This window comes from Vipera berus (assembly GCF_964194415.1).
Source record: "Vipera berus genome assembly, chromosome: 5".
Lineage (NCBI taxonomy): Eukaryota > Metazoa > Chordata > Lepidosauria > Squamata > Viperidae > Vipera > Vipera berus.
In genome coordinates, this window is record NC_138207.1 from 87,144,788 (window position 1) to 87,160,681 (window position 15,894).

General features: G+C 39.7%; 1 protein-coding gene across 1 annotated transcript in view; it reads right to left on the reverse strand.

Annotated features, from left to right (window-relative positions):
* Nucleotides 1-15,894, reverse strand: part of TET1 (tet methylcytosine dioxygenase 1) — a 96,693-nt gene that overhangs the window by 74,342 nt on the left and 6,457 nt on the right. The window contains exon 2 of the mRNA XM_081329241.1: nucleotides 13,744-15,750. Within this exon, the coding sequence (XP_081185367.1) occupies nucleotides 13,744-15,636 (1,893 nt within the window). The 5' untranslated portion in view covers nucleotides 15,637-15,750. The remainder of the gene's footprint in view (nucleotides 1-13,743; nucleotides 15,751-15,894) is intronic.

The following is a 15,894-nucleotide window of genomic DNA, read 5'->3' on the forward strand; positions in this document are numbered from 1 at the left end:
ATCTTATCACACCCAAGGTCAGAAGATGCATTCACATACAATCACAAATCAGCTATTTACATTTTAGCCTAATGTGCTGGGCAGTCCGGACTAATCTGGTGGTTATTTTTTGAATGTTTTGTGCAAACCAATTGCATAAATATTTACAGTCTATTACCTAAGTGGCACTGAAGCTTTCATAAATAAATCATTTCAAAAATACATTCTGTAAGACAACTTCCATAACTGCAGGTCCCAGAATCTGGTCTTTTCAAGCTCTGGTACTGTGTATTCTTATCAGACAAACATAAGCATGACAATCTTGGACTGTGTTTAATACAACACTGAATTAACTACAACTGGCTCTATTCATATACCACACTAAACTATAATCTGTGGTTTATGATACTATGATTGGGTTCATATTAACCACTGCTTTAAATCATGGCAGACTGTGTGCCTAGTGTGAGATCCAAGCCTTAAGAGTAGTGTAAATCAAGACCACAGCAAGCCCCTCAATTATGGTTTCCATCCCTAGTTTATTGTAAATTATCCTACCTGAACAATGGCTCTATGCATTATGCAAACCTCAGTGGGAAGGTAAACATATGATTAACCTCTCTTTTGGGATTCTAAATAAAGACACTGAAAAAAGGTATTGGCTGAAAAACAGGGTTGCACTACTGTTCTTATTTTTCAACTCTTGTAGTCTTGCAAGAGGTAAAATAGACATGCCAAGTAGGGGTGGGAGGCAATTCAGCCTTCCACCTGCTTGTAGAGTGGCACTACCTGACCACTACATGATATTTAATGGCAAATTCCCATCCTCCTAAAAAAACCAATCTGGTTTGCCCAATCATGGCAAAGATTGCTAGTTAATGGCTGACAATGAAGGTGACTCAAGAACCATTACTAATTATGGCTGTCATTATACTGGGCAGCACAACAAAAGACAAAACCTACCAAGTCTAACAGGTCAGGTTAAGATACACAATCCCAGGTCAAAAGTGCCAAAATAGCTGATACATACTTCAAAATATTTTTTGTTTGTTTATAGCAGTAGCTACACACCCAGAATCAAATACTAATATTTATTCAAAAAGAATAAGGATGCATAATCTCGACTACATGTTGCAAGATTATCTTATTCTGGGGAGAAGAATGTCTAGAAGACATTTTAAATCTGTCTGCAGAAGGCTTGGGAGTTTGTGACATCTGGTAAATTGCTTGAATATTTCTTATAAAGCAAAAAAAACCACTTCATAAATTATGCTCTTCCTAAACCAAAACCATTTGCAAGTTGGCAGGAAGCATGTACATAGAACATGAAGGAAGTGCTGAAGTACATTTTGCTGCAGATAAATATACATCTCTCTCTCTCTCTCTCTCACACACACACACACACACACATTCACACGCACACATTGGTTATTAGGCTTATTAGTCCCCAATTACCAAAATAACTTAATGGTTTACAATAAAAATTGTAGAACTGTAGTTAAATACTGGCATATTAAAACCCTCTTTCAAAAATTTTTTAATATTTTTTCATAAGGTAGTAAAGAGCCAAAAGAACATTCACAGAACTGGAAGGCTACAGAGAAGGCTACTCAAATTATCTCCATAAATGTTGTGTGTACGTGAGGACTATATTAATTAAATTTTTTGAATCAAGGTACCTCAAATGGGCTAACTTACAGAATCCGTCAAAAATCCAGGATTCTTGTGGAATTGAAATTTGACACTTTATGAAATATTTTATGACATAAAATTATCATTAAAATCTTTTATACAAAATATTATGAGACATTTCCTGTGGTCAACTGCTGATGTTTGCTCTATAGTTGAAGATGGACTATTTTCAAAGCAGATACTACTCTGAATATCTCCTTAATTTTTAAAAACTTTTCCAGTGAAGGAAGCACACTGGATGCTTTGCCTTTGTTGACGACATTGAGGAATCTGGTAATGAAATAACTCTGAAATAATGACCCTATGGGTCACAGGTTGTCTAGTCTTATCTAAATTCAATCTCAATTTACAAAATTATTCTGCAGGCACACATTCAAGAGAGCCCCAGACTTAACTAACATTAAATTTATCATCACCCAGCTTCAGATCTTTTAATAGTTTCCTAATTTTATATAAGCACTATAAGCTCCTGGAGACAGAATTGAGCCTTCAGGGATACCATGAAGAACTGTCTCAAAATGACATCATCGAAAGTCTACCTTATATTTCAAAACAGCACCTCCTATTCCAAAATCTCTCTGATGATCCACAAAGAATCTATTATTGCTGGGATCCAAACTTGCTGATTCAGATTTACGACCTGAAATGTAGTAAACTGCTTGGCTGTTTTAAAATTTATGCCCCAGCCCCTCAAAAAAATAACAAGCTTTTTGTAAAAAAAAGAAAAGGCACAATATAGCATTCATTCATTCATTAATCATTCATTCATTTTTGTTATAAGTAAATTGAAAATTTATGCAACCCAATCTTATGCATACTTTCTTAATCATCAGGTCTTTCTTTAACAGGATTTGTTTTCAACCATGTAAAGGATTACAGCTTTAGGGGGAAAGTCAATATCATTGATGGGATTTCATCTGACGGTGAACAAAACCAGGATGGTTTTCTCCAAAGCCTTCAAATGCAGGTGGAGCCCATTTAGGAGACCAAAATATTTGGGCGTGGAGAGAGAAGGGTAAAGGGTCATACTAGATGACTCCAATTATCACCCTTGAATCTGCTCTTAGCATGAAAAAAAAAATCTTAGAAAAACCTTACACCAGTAATGTCAAACTGCTGGCCCGGAGGCATCATACTAAAACCGCGCCCACCCCATTGCCAGCAAGGGGGAAAAAGTTGCCTGACGTCCGAGTTTGACATGCCTGCGCTTACGCTATAAAAAGCCAAAAGCCACACTGAAGACAATGAAACTTATTTTCAAGTAAATGTGTTAGGCTGCACGGTTAATCTAGTTTGACAAATCACACTGAAAGCCTTGAGGTTTTGACACATGCTGTTCATGCAAGTGTCAAGTATCAAATAATGTGCATATTAGTGCAGCCAAAGGCAGCCCAAACCTTTCTGCACAGTGTGTCAGGCTATCCCAGGTTGCAATGGAAGTGTGACTTTCAAGGTTTTTAAAAAATGTATTTATAATTTTTAAAAACTGCTTCAGTCTATAAATTCTCTAAGCCAAAAGAACTTATAATCTCCCGGTTTCTAGCCTGATGCCTTAACCACTATACCAAACTGGCTCAGTAAACACACAGTCATATGAAAATTAAATATTAACAATTTCATAACAACATGTGGCACATTCCCGACAATCAGGATCCAGAGTATTTTTATGCCGAATGGGCCTTTTCAGTTTATTTCAATGGCCTTAAGAGCCATGCACGGATAATAATTTTACCAACATAATTAGACTGAACAAAGTGCATTCCTGATGCACTTAAAAGAAATGGAAACAATATTAAATTAAGCAGTACCGTATATTCAAGTTGCAAAATTCTTTTCTCCCTATCAAAAGGAAATGAATCTTGAAGCGAAGCAACTAGAAAGAAGTTAAAAGAATAGGAGGCCGTTTATTAGAGGGAAAAGAAATAATATATGAAGAAAAGGGTGAAGCACCAAAACCCCACTCTGCAATGAGATTAAAAAAATAATAATCAAAGAAACACGGAAAAAGACAGGGAGAAATGCTAAATTTCCTCCTTTTCTGGAAGTGGATCCTGTTAGAGTCGCTTTAATTCCTTGTTCTAATTGTTTCCCATTTTAAACTCCCATCATTCTTAGCAACTTGGGTAGAGATTTGTTAAATAGTCAAAACAAATAAGCAATAGCACTTAGACTTTGATACCGTTTCACAGTGCTTTACAGCCCTCTCTAAGTGATTTACAGAGAATCAGCCTATTGCCCCCAACAATCTGAGTCCTCATTTTACCGACCTCGGAAGGATGGAAGGCTGAGTCAACCTTGAGCTGGTCAGGATCCTGGCTGTGGGCAGAATTAACCTGCAATACTGCATTCTAACCACAGCACCACCATGGCTCATATAAGAACAGATAATATATGTAACTGTAAATGCTTTATGACAATGTTTCTCAACCTTAGTAAGTTTAAATGGATGGACTTCAACTCCCAGAATTCCCCACCTCGTACTGCCTGGGGAATTCTGGGAGTTCTAGTGCACCCATCTTAAAAACTTGTCAAGGTTGAGGAGCCCTAGTTTATGGACCCCATCTATGGTTTGCTTTTGATCTTTGAAGCTGACCTTCTAGATCAGACATGTCAAACATAAGGCCCGGGGGGCCGGATCCGGCCCGCGAAGTGGTTTCATGTGGCCCGCGAAGCCATCCTGGAAACAGTGAGGGAACGGCACCCACTGCCTTGCCCAAAGACCGTCCTTCTGCCACAGACCCTCAGATCTGTCCCACTCCTGCCCAGGCCCCCATAGGCACCCTTGATGCAAACAATGTAGAGCTGGCCATGCCCACCCAGTAGGCCATACGCACTCTAGCCACGCCCACCCAGTAGGCCACGCCCACCCTGGCCATACCCACCTGGCCCCTTGAGGGCAACCGCAATGCTGATGCGGCCCTCAATGAAATTGAGTTTGACACCCGTTCTAGATTCTTCTCTTCTTCTCCATTAGGAAAAAGGAACGATTTGAACAGCTAAACATTTCTCCTTACCTCACCCACTTCATTTCTAGATAGTTTCAATGCAATGGCATATTAGTTCAATATACCAAGCTTAGATCAGTATTACCCCAGGAATGAACACCTCTTAGTTGTTTCACACCTGACCATCCAACAATCCACTCACTCAGCCTTTCCTCTGCAGCTTGAAATAGTCCCAGAAGGACCAGATTTGGTGAGTAATTGGAGAAGAATCTACCAATCTGGTAGATTGGGTTAAGGTGTTGGCTTAGAAACCAGGAGACTAGGAGTTCTAGTCCCACTTTAGGTATGAAAAACCAGCCTGGTGATTTTGGGTCAGTTCCTCTCTCTCAGCCCAATTCCACTCACAAGGTTGTAGTTATTGGGAAAACAGAAGGAGGAAGACCTCTTAAGCACATTTGCCACCTTCAGTTTTGGGGAAAAAAAGTCAGGATAAAAATCTTTAAAAAAAAGAAAAACCCAGAGCTGTAGGCTAGGATGGAAAATCAAAACACCATCCCAGAAGACAGTGGCAGATTCTTCCATAACGCTGCTGTAAAAACTACATGTAGTCAACAGAAACTGAAGGCAAACGGAGCGTCTCCATTTCTGAATCCAAACTAAAATTTGGTTTCAGACTGTGGCTACGTTACTCTTTACTATGACCCAACTCTGAACTGGACACAGACAACATAACTGTACAAAGAACAATACAGCTTAGAATGATGTGCTCAGACTCGTTTTTACATGAAGGGCTGTAAAACGTTCGCTGAGGCCTCCAAATGGACAACCCCCAATTGTATTCCCCAAAAATTAGGGCAAATTGAGAATGGAAGAGAATGACCCAGGTCTACAATGCACCAAAGTCATTGGGGAAGACAGAGTCCTAATCTTCTTTACCTGTAACTTCATTTACTATGGAGTTCTTCTGCTTTCTGAACAACTGATGTGTACTGATTAGTTGGGTAATGAAACATCGTCAGGCAAACAGCCAAGCTCAAACAGTACCAAGGACCTTTAGTTCAACCCTGAGCTACAGATGTTCTCTTCCACTGCAAACTCATTTATGTGAAATGTTTGAATATGTCCTTTTGAAGTCAAGCCACCTCAAGGCACTTTATAAGGCAAAATGTAAGCAATAATATAAAATAGGGAAATAAAAAGACAGCTCATAAGTTTCAAAATAAATACAGCAGTTGACATTAAGGAATTAAAAATGGATATCCACTTGTTTTAGCATTATCCAAGTTCATCCTCCAAGTACCGCGTGTTTCCCTGAAAGTAAGACCTACCCCGTAAATAAGCCCCAGCTTGATTTTTGGAGGTGGGTATAATATAAGCCCTACCCCAGAAGTAAGCCCTAGTTAAGACCCGCCCACCTCTTCCCTTTCACTCCCCTTCCGATTCAGACTGCTGGTGCTATCGGCCACCTGGCCCCCTTTGCAGCTCGGCCCACAGCCACCGAAGCAGCAGGTAGAACCCCGGAGGGTTGGGGAGGGTGCTGAAGTGAGTGGGCATCCTACTGCAGCACCCATGCCAGCTGCACCTTCCCCACCAGAGCCGGAATGCCACTGCATTTCAGTAGCTGCTGGCCTTCCCTCCGGTGGGCTTGGGCAGCTGCTGGAGAGACGGGCCCGTTTCAGCTCCTGGCGCCTTTAGGGGATTTGCCTTGGCACCTGTGTTCCAGCTCTGTCGCATTTCTCCGCCTCTACAGAGCGGGAGAGCTTGCCGCACCACTGCCCAGATGCCCTCACTTACCCCAAGCATTTCTTTGCTAACCTGATTTCCAGCTCCGTCACATTTCTCCACTGCATTTCACCATCGCATTTCTCCATCTTTTGCAGGGAAACAAAAGACGTTTATGGGACTAAAAAAAAAAAAGTTCAATCAGACCTTCCAACTTCTTGCAAAAAAAAAAGATATTGCAAAGTTGGAAGGTCTGATTAAAACTTTTTTTTTTAGCCCCACAAAGTTCTTTTGTTTCCTACAAAAGGTGGAGAAACGCAATGGAGAAACGGAAGGCAGCTGGAAATCAAGTTAGCAAAGAAATGCTTGGGGGAAGCGAGGGCATCTGAAAATAAGACATAGTGCCTCTTTTGGAGGCAAAAAAATAAAATAAAAATAAGACCAGGTCTTATTTTCAGGGAAACACAGTAGATTATTTACATAGAATAATGCACAATTAAGTTTTATTTTCACCTATAGTGCAGTATTCTTTTTCCACAAATATTAATCCTCCCCATAAATGTAATTGACAAGATGGACAAGTAAGTAAACTCTGGAACAATCTTGCCAGGAAATCAAAACACAGTGCTTTACTGGTAACAATGCTTCTACAAAGTTTTAAAATAAAAAATAGAAGATCACCTCAATCTGATTTATAACAAGATTCCCAAATCCAGAATCTGTTTACACCTCTGGCCACAGATAATTTCATATTGATTGATATAAGTATTATGCTAAACATCTTTGCAATAAACTTGTAGATTGGGATGAGTCAGAATATATGATTGCCAAAGAGCAGCTTGATTTCAGAGCCAGGCATCTGATTATAGTTGATGCTCCATTTTGTAGCATCTAGTAGAAAAGTATTGCTTAAAGGTGGATCCACGTTATATGTGCTACTTTCAATGAATTTAATTTTGCATTTGATTTTATCTCTAGATCAAGGATGTGGTGCAAACTTAAAAAAATCCACCGAGATTGACGCATGCGATTGTTGATGAGTAAACTGTATAAAAATTCTAGCTTAAAAGTTTGTTGCAGTGTGCAGGGACATTACACCAGAGAAATGTCTGTGAAAAGGTGGAGTTGCATTGTTTAATTTGTATATTAATTCTGTAGTGACTTGGTTAAACAGCTTCACATAACACTTTCCAAAACTAGTGAATAAACACACTGCGACACTTTTGTATGTGATTAATGCAGTACTGTTCTCTTATACATCCATTGGTTTAAAAGGAACTCCACACATATCAGTTGAATGCTGTCAAGATGAAACATTCGAATTGTATTATTCCAAAACTAAGATCCTGCTGTTTGCTTGGCAGCTCAAGGGACATCTGATAGATAGAGCAAGTTAAAATCCTAAATATTGGGGGATAGTATATCACACCTAAGTGTTGGGGCCATTAATATTATACTGTCCAAAATGCCACCAAATCAGGCATAACTCTGTGATCTTGCCTTTATTCCGGAGAGACACTATTTATACCAGCTGTCCTTAAAAAGGTTTTCTTGGCAGAGACTTAGTTGCACAGCTTTTACAGTATTTGAGGGGTGTTTAGGATCATACAGCTGTTGTCTCTCTCTCTTGAGAATTTTAGGTATTATTTTTCAATAGTGTGAAGTGTGCCCAATATATAATCCTTCACTTTGAGGCAACTAAAATTACAGTGACCAGTATCTGGCTGTGTATGCTTTTATGCTGGTTAATGTTCTTCCGTGAGAGTCTGAGATCCTTAATCCCTGTGGATAATTTTTAATCAGTCGAAGAAGATCAGTTCACCAAAACATAGAGAGTTACGGCATCTCATGGGATATATTATTGATAATAGGTTACAAAAAGTTGGTGAATAATATAAACAGAATGTGAAGGATGTAGAAAAGCAAAATTAAACTCTATAATAATGAAAACAATAAGAGGGGAAGGAGATGATTTATAGTTTGGGGATTTTCAGAGAATCAAGAAATATGGGAAAAGCAAATCAGAGCCATCAAAATCATGGCACTGTTTAAAGGATATTGTTTAAGGATGCAGTGCATATTTCTTCCCACCCCTATGTGGAGAAGGGATAATTTAATGCTTGTTAGGTGTGTTAAATCTGTCAAAGGAAAAACACGCCTATTTTCTTTCATTTTCCACCAAAACTTTGCAGAAAATCCTATCATACCATAATCTGGCATCACCAAAACTGGGCAATACAATTTTGGAAGCATCTACAACACTGGAGGTATGGACTGAAGTAAAGCCATTTTCACCTATTCTTGCAATTTTAATCTTAATATTTTTCCTTTTGGTATTTTTCCCCGTCCATTCCCTTAATTTAGGACGAAAATCACATACTCCTGGAGGTTACCCAAGAAACCAGAAAGTTGTCTTACCTTATAAGACATATTGTCTTATAAGAATATATGGCTTGTTCTACCTTGTTAACACATTTGATAAAACAATCTAATGCAGTGCTTCTTAATCTTGACAACTTGAAGATGTGTGGACATCAACTCCCAGAATTCCCTAGCCAATATGCTGGCTTCAGAATTCTAGGAGTTGAAGTCCGCACATCTTCAAGTTGCCAAGCCTGAGAAAATACCAATCTAATGTGAGTGGGTATCCTATATACTTAATATCAGACACTGATATTATGAGGTAACATAAACTATGTTTTCAGCAGGATGAGATTGGGTAGACTTGATTCAGTTTTACTATGCTGAAAACACCGCATGAATCTTTGCATTTTATAATGTCTATAACTTATCAGTTTGTAACCGGTAATAACACTAGCATTAATTCTACACCAACTACAATTCTACAACTGTAACCGTAAACCACTTGTTTATGACACTCCGGATATTAGGAAAGATGAGGGCAACCATTCACAAACTACTTCAAGGGAGTCACATATAATTCAGGACAGACAAGCCTGAACCACAGATAGTGTGTATGCCACTCTTACACCCTGGTTCTCAGACTGTTCAATCCTAAATTTGTATTATTTCATTCCCTTGGCTTCAATAAAATTTTGCACCTCAAGAAAATAAGATGTCAGTGAGCAACAAGGCATACTGACTAGTGTGGATAATCTTGCGTGGACAAGATTTCTGGAAGATGCAGAATCTTTAAGATGCATTCTAAATTCATATCAGCTCATAAAATTAGCTAGGAAAAAGCCTTCTCTTTGAAAGAGTGTAAGAATCCAAAACCCTTTCTGTAAGTAAAAAGATATGTTCTTCATATATAAGGAACCTTTATTTGAATTAAATTTGTATTTTTCATTACGGACTTTAATAAGACAACATATACAGGAAGTCCTTGACTTACGAGCACAATTGAGCCCAAATTTCTGTTGTTAAGTGAGACATTTGTTAAATGAGTTTTGCCCCATTTAACAACTTTTCTTGCCACAGTTGTTCAGTGAATGACTGCAGTTGATAAGTTAGTAACCTGGTTGTTAAGTGAATCTGCCTTCCCCATTGACTTTGCTTGTCAGAAGATCGTAAAAGGGGATCACGTGACCCCGGGACACTGAAACTGTCATAAATATGAACCAGTTGCCAAGCATCTGAATTTTGATCACATGATTCTGGGGATGCTACAAAGGTTGCAACTCTGAAAAACGGTCATAAGTCACATTTTTCAGTCCTGTTGTAACTTTGAAGGTTCACTAAACGAATTGTTGTAAATCAAGGATTACCTGTATAAGCATTTGGACTCAAATCACTTTCACAGTATTGACCACTGGCCATGTTTTTTTTCTAGTTTGCCTGATGCAAACTGGCATCTTTGAAGTGACCCCTGATACTCTTCAGGGATATACTGCATTTCACAAAAACTGTGCTTTACAATCCCAGTCAGGAAGAATTGTTGAAATTATAATCTTATGGTAACAAAATGTAACAGGAGGTAGCACCTACAGTCTTGTAAATCTACTGTATCCAGATTGATTGTTTGCTGAATTGGCTGTGGTGAAATTGTCTTTATGTCTTATTGCAGTTTATGATATTTTAACAGTAACAGTATAAGAGTTGGAAGGAACCTTGAAGGTCTTCTAGTCCAGCCCCCTGCTCAAGCAGGAGATCCTATATACCACTCCAGACAAGTGGCTGCCCAGTCTCTTCTTAAAAGCCTCCAGTGATGGAACACCCACAATTTCTGGAGGCAAGCTGTTCCACTGGTCAATTATTCTCACTATCAGGAAATTTCTCCTTAGTTCTAGGTTGGATGAGTCCTTGATCAGTTTCCATCTGTTACTTCTTATCATGCCCTTAGGTCAGGCAAGTCAATTGTCGGCAATGGGATGGGCACGGTTTTGGTGTGATCCATCCGGCCTCTGGGCCGGCATTTTGACATGCCTGCCTTAGGTGCTTTGGAGAAAAGATCAATCCCATCTTCTCCGTGGCAGCCACTCAAACACTGGAAGATTGCTATTAAGTCACACCTTGTCCTTCCCTTCATTCGACTAGACCAGGGGTAGGCAACCTCGGCTCTTTTATGACTCATGGACTTCAACTCCCAGAATTCCTGAGCTAGCTTGGCTGGCTCAGGAATTCTGGGAGTTGAAGTCCATGAGTCATAAAAGAGCCGAGGTTGCCTACCCTGGACTAGACACACCCAGTTAATGCAACCATTAATCGTATGTTTTCTCCTCCAGTCTCCTAAACATTTTTGCTGCTCTTCTCTGCACTCTTTCTGGAGTCTCAACATCTTTTTTTCCTATCATCACGACCAAAACTGGACATAGTATTCCAGGTGGGTATTAACCCTTCACGTGATCTTGATACTATCCCTATTTTACGTTTCTAGAGTTACTTACTTAAGAGGAGTGGCTATATAAATTATGTAGAGTAAATAAATGTGTTATTTTAATTGTACAGCACTCTCAGCCATATGTTAAGTGAGTGACAGTGTAAGCTGAATGAATGAATGAATGCATGAATGAATTTTGGTTTAGCGTAACATCAAATGCACTCACGCAAAGTGGTATAACACTCTCGTTCACGAATGGTCCTACAGCTGATCCACACTTTACAGCAAAGATTATTCTTTTCCATCAATTCAGATTGAATTGATGGATTCAATCTGACAGACCCCTAGCCTTGCGTTACCACAAGTCTTCTTTGAATACTGCCCAAGACACTAATAGCATCTATCATGTTGAAGGAAGCTCAAAATCAAGTGAGTCTACATTTCCTATCGGCTAAATAGGCTACTCAAGTGCAAGGAGGAAAAAAATAGTTCCTCAGCTGAGACATAGAAAGAGTAATATCAATATAGGAGCATATTTTTTTCCAGCAAAATACTTCAGATTAAATCAAGGTTCAGGGAGGCTCCCAGTCTTTCAGGCTCCTAGATCAGCTGTGGAACTTCTTTTGATATACAGGATTGACCCTCAGGGAACAGAAAAATTCAAGGTACTGTTTGGCAAAGGTAAAATAAATTAGAAAAGGAAAGTAAAACCAGCTTCCCTTCTAAATTATTGTCTGGGCTAAATGCTTCCTGCTGGTCTGGCCAATTTGCTTATAGCTCCATCATCTGGCTAAACTCAGAGGCAGCCTGGATCCCTGCTTGACATCTCTTGAGATGTCCCAGGCTTGCAATATGCCACAGAATCGCATCTGATTCCCTCTTAAAGGAGCCCAAACGTATATTAAACCCCTCCTGTTTGAAGAGAGCTATTTTTACTGTAATAAACTACAACATTACATTGCTCCTTTTCAGAAAAAAAGAATCAGAAATGACATATATTTTCTCCCCCTTTTAAGGATTTTTATAGTCTTTCATACATTTCACTGTTTTGAGAGTTATAACAGCAATGAAGATGGCATAAAAACCAAATAAATCATTCTGTTCTGGTTACAAATCATATGGTATTTTATTGTTTTACTTTATTTTATTTTATTTTTTTAAAATCTGGTGACTAAATTATCATGATGCCAGATGACCAGGTTGTTAATTAAGGGAAATAATCAAGGAGGAGGTGTTTTTTTTTAGCATAGAGTAATATTCAAAGGTGGGAAACATCTGCCTTTCCAGGTGTTGCTGATCACGGGGGGGGGGGGAGCCAATGGTGCAGTAAGCTGAACTTGTAGTCCAGCAACATATGGAAAGCTCTAGATTTCCCACCCTTGAATTGGTTACAGCAATACAGTAGAAAAGTTGCATTTCTGGGTATAACAGAAAATGTAGATTAAGGCGAGAGGAGAAAAAAAGTACCGTATGAATAGCTGTCACCTTACAATCATTCATTTACTATTGGAAAATACAAAGGCACTGAAAAAAAAATAACATAACTATTATTCATACTTATAACCATTATGATCTCCATGGGCACACAATCAAAATTTGGATGCTTGGCATGCATTTATGTCCAAGGGTCACATCATCAAGTTTTGCATCCTTCTGACAAGCGAAGTCAATGGGGAAGCCAGAGTCACTTAACAATCCTGTAACAAACTTAACAATGATTCACTTACGATGACGACGACGACAAGAAAGTTCATAAAAAGGGGCAAAATTCTCTTAACTGTGTTGCTTAGCAACAGAAATTTTGGACTCAATTGTGGTCGTAGGTTGAGGACTACCTGCAATTCCAACAGGATAGATCAGGCATGTCAAACTGCTGGCCTGCGGGCCGGATGCGTCACGCCAAAAACCACGCCCACCCCATTGCCGGCAATGGGGAAAAAGTCCTGTGACGTTGCGGGTTTGACATGCCTGGGATAGATAGTAAAAGGAAGGGTAACAGGGCGATTCTTTCCATTTACTCTGGAGCTACAGACTTGACAATGGAGCCCTGCTCTAAAAGACTACAGGAGAACGGTTGTAAGACAAAACGTAAAAGGAAACAGAAAAGCAGTTTTGAAATCCAGGCAATCGGTTTTTCTGAAAGTGCGCTACCATCCTGAAATAAATCCAAAAACACCATTCAATTATTAGAATAGTGCAGGATAGAGTGGAGGGTTAACCATCTCCTTCACAACATTAATCAACATTAAATATCAAGATACATTTCGAATGACATTTGCTAACAAGGATTCAACTGACCTCCCCTTTTGAAACTTCTGTTCTTAATTGCTCAAAAAGGTATGTGAAATGCATTCTACCTAATGCCTGCTCTGCAACAGAATTCACATGCAAAACTTTAGGTCAGGGTGTCCCACCTTGGCTATGTGCTGGCTGGGGAATTCTGGGAGTTAGGTCCACAGGCCTTAGATATGCCCAAGGTTGGACACCCCTGCTTTAGGTGTATTGATTTCTGTGTACCTCACACAATTGGAAATCCAACTATTATCTCTCATTAAAGACAGATGAGATTCCAGACACAGATCCAATTCCAGTAATTCAAACGCTACCAAAAACAAATCAGTTTACCTCTGTAGGCTGCTTTGAGAGTGGATGGGTTGGTGGTGGCTTCTTCAGTTCTTCGCATTTTCTCTTCTTACAAATCCGGTGGCTAGTTTTGCGTTTCCTACAGCAGCTACACTCTTCACAGTTAGTTTTCCGCAGGCAAGGTTCACAAACTCCACAGCGTCTTCTTTTTTTCTTTTCTAGCACGGGTTGCAAAGAGGCAAGGCACCCCCCGTTTATAGATTCAAAAGATAAGGGCTCAGATGCCATCCCTGAGTTGGTGTTACATTTTTTGGGATCCTGGGGGTAGTTTGTGATTTTTCCATCTCTTCCCAGCTGTGGCAAGGGATCCGAATGTCTGGAAATGGAGTTGTTAGGTGGCACTATCCTTTGCTCTTTCCCCTCCCCTGTACCCAAGTTCAGCCTTGCGTTAGGAGATTGTGAAAAACTTTCTTCAGACACCTCCCTGCTGACCGGGATAGTGGTGTTTCTTTCTAGATTACAGGGTGCCGAGGCTGAATCTAAAGTGAATGTTTCTGCAGCAATCTTTTCAAGAGTCCGTTCAATGTCATCCAAGATGAAATTACTCAAAGAAATGCTAGAAATTTGTTCACAGACTGACTGTTCATTTAGTTGCTCACAGCTATAGTAGGAAGAAGATTCAAGTGTTTCTTTGCTTGGCACCAGCGCCAAGTCCTCTGGTATAGGTGGGTCTCCTACAAGGTCTGCTTCCTTTAAGCAATCTTCTGATCCAGAGGCACACGGCAAATACTTCTCTCCTGCAATGAGAGGCTCAGCATCTGGTTTGTTCAGGGGTTCCGACAGCGCACAGGGGTCTTCCAGATGCAATTTTGAGATCAGTTCAGAGGTAATCAAAACGGCAGCGTCAGATTCACAGGGATGTAGCACCAGATCATGTCCAGTTTTGGAATGAGATTCCAGAGAAGTCTCTGGACTTTTGTTATGCAATGCTAGGTCTTGTTCTGAGGAAAGGCTCAACCTGGAAAAGGAATGTGAACAGAAATGTTCTGGGGGGACAGGAGATAAATTCAGGTTACTCTTTGCGTATGTTTCTACAGATGTTCCCAATTCATCTTCCTGTACCCTTAAAGTAGTGTCAAAGTCAAGGTGTAATTGGTGGAGAAGAGGCTCAGACAAAATTTCATTTGAGGTATTAGTAAACACATCTTCCAGGGCCTGCTCACTGGAAACGAATTCTTCACATCTGTGTTCTTCTTCTAGTATTCCTGGATTATAGGAATTATCCGTCACACCATTATTAGAAACAGAAATTTTGGGGGGGTGCATTATCTCTCTCTTTTTGGCTTGATTATCATCTCCAGAGGACCAGCCTGCTTCCTGAGAACACGGAGCCACGTCTCCTTTGGGAGAAGGTAATTCACTATTCAAGTTTAAATCTCGTGCAAAAGCTCTTGTAGTCTGTTCAACTTCTTTCCTTTCTAGTGCAGAGGAAATTCCTGATCTGGCTTTTTCCCTTTTTCTTGGGCCACTCTTCTTAGCTTTTGTGATTGTCGATGCTTGAAACAGCCTATGGGAAAATGTTTTCCTGCGAAGAGTCATGGAAAAGCCTCCGTAGCTCAAAGGAGGCTGGTTGTGGAAGAGAACATTATCAGTTAATTCCAGGTTCATCCAAGATGTTCCAGAAAAGGCTTTGGTTACACTGCTCCGAAGAAATCGGCATGGCGAACTTAATGGAGGTTTACGTCTTTGGGATTTTTTCTTGCCATCGTTCTGGTCTTCTATTAATTTTCTACAGCTTGTAGAACATTCTTTCTTTGAGGACACTTTCTTGGCATCTTTTATTCCTTGGCAAGATTTCTTTTTAGCAGGACTCGGTTTCTTTTTGCTTATCTCCTCTTTTTTAATTAATCGTGAAGATCTGGCATCCCGGGCCATTTCTATCAAACTCTAGATGTGACACTGGAATTAGAGTTCATGGAGTCTTGCAAATGTTCTTCATTTCAGGAGAAGCCTGCACATTTGTCAGGACATTCTCTGTGTAGTACAGAGCTGAAACAGAAAAAAGAGCAATAAAGTATTGTGAGGAATTCTAGGTTTCTCATAGAAGCTTTAAAACATTCATGTCACTTTTTATTATCTCTGTAGTTTTATCAAATTTGCAAGATACATCAAAAGCTGTGCAGACTGAGAATT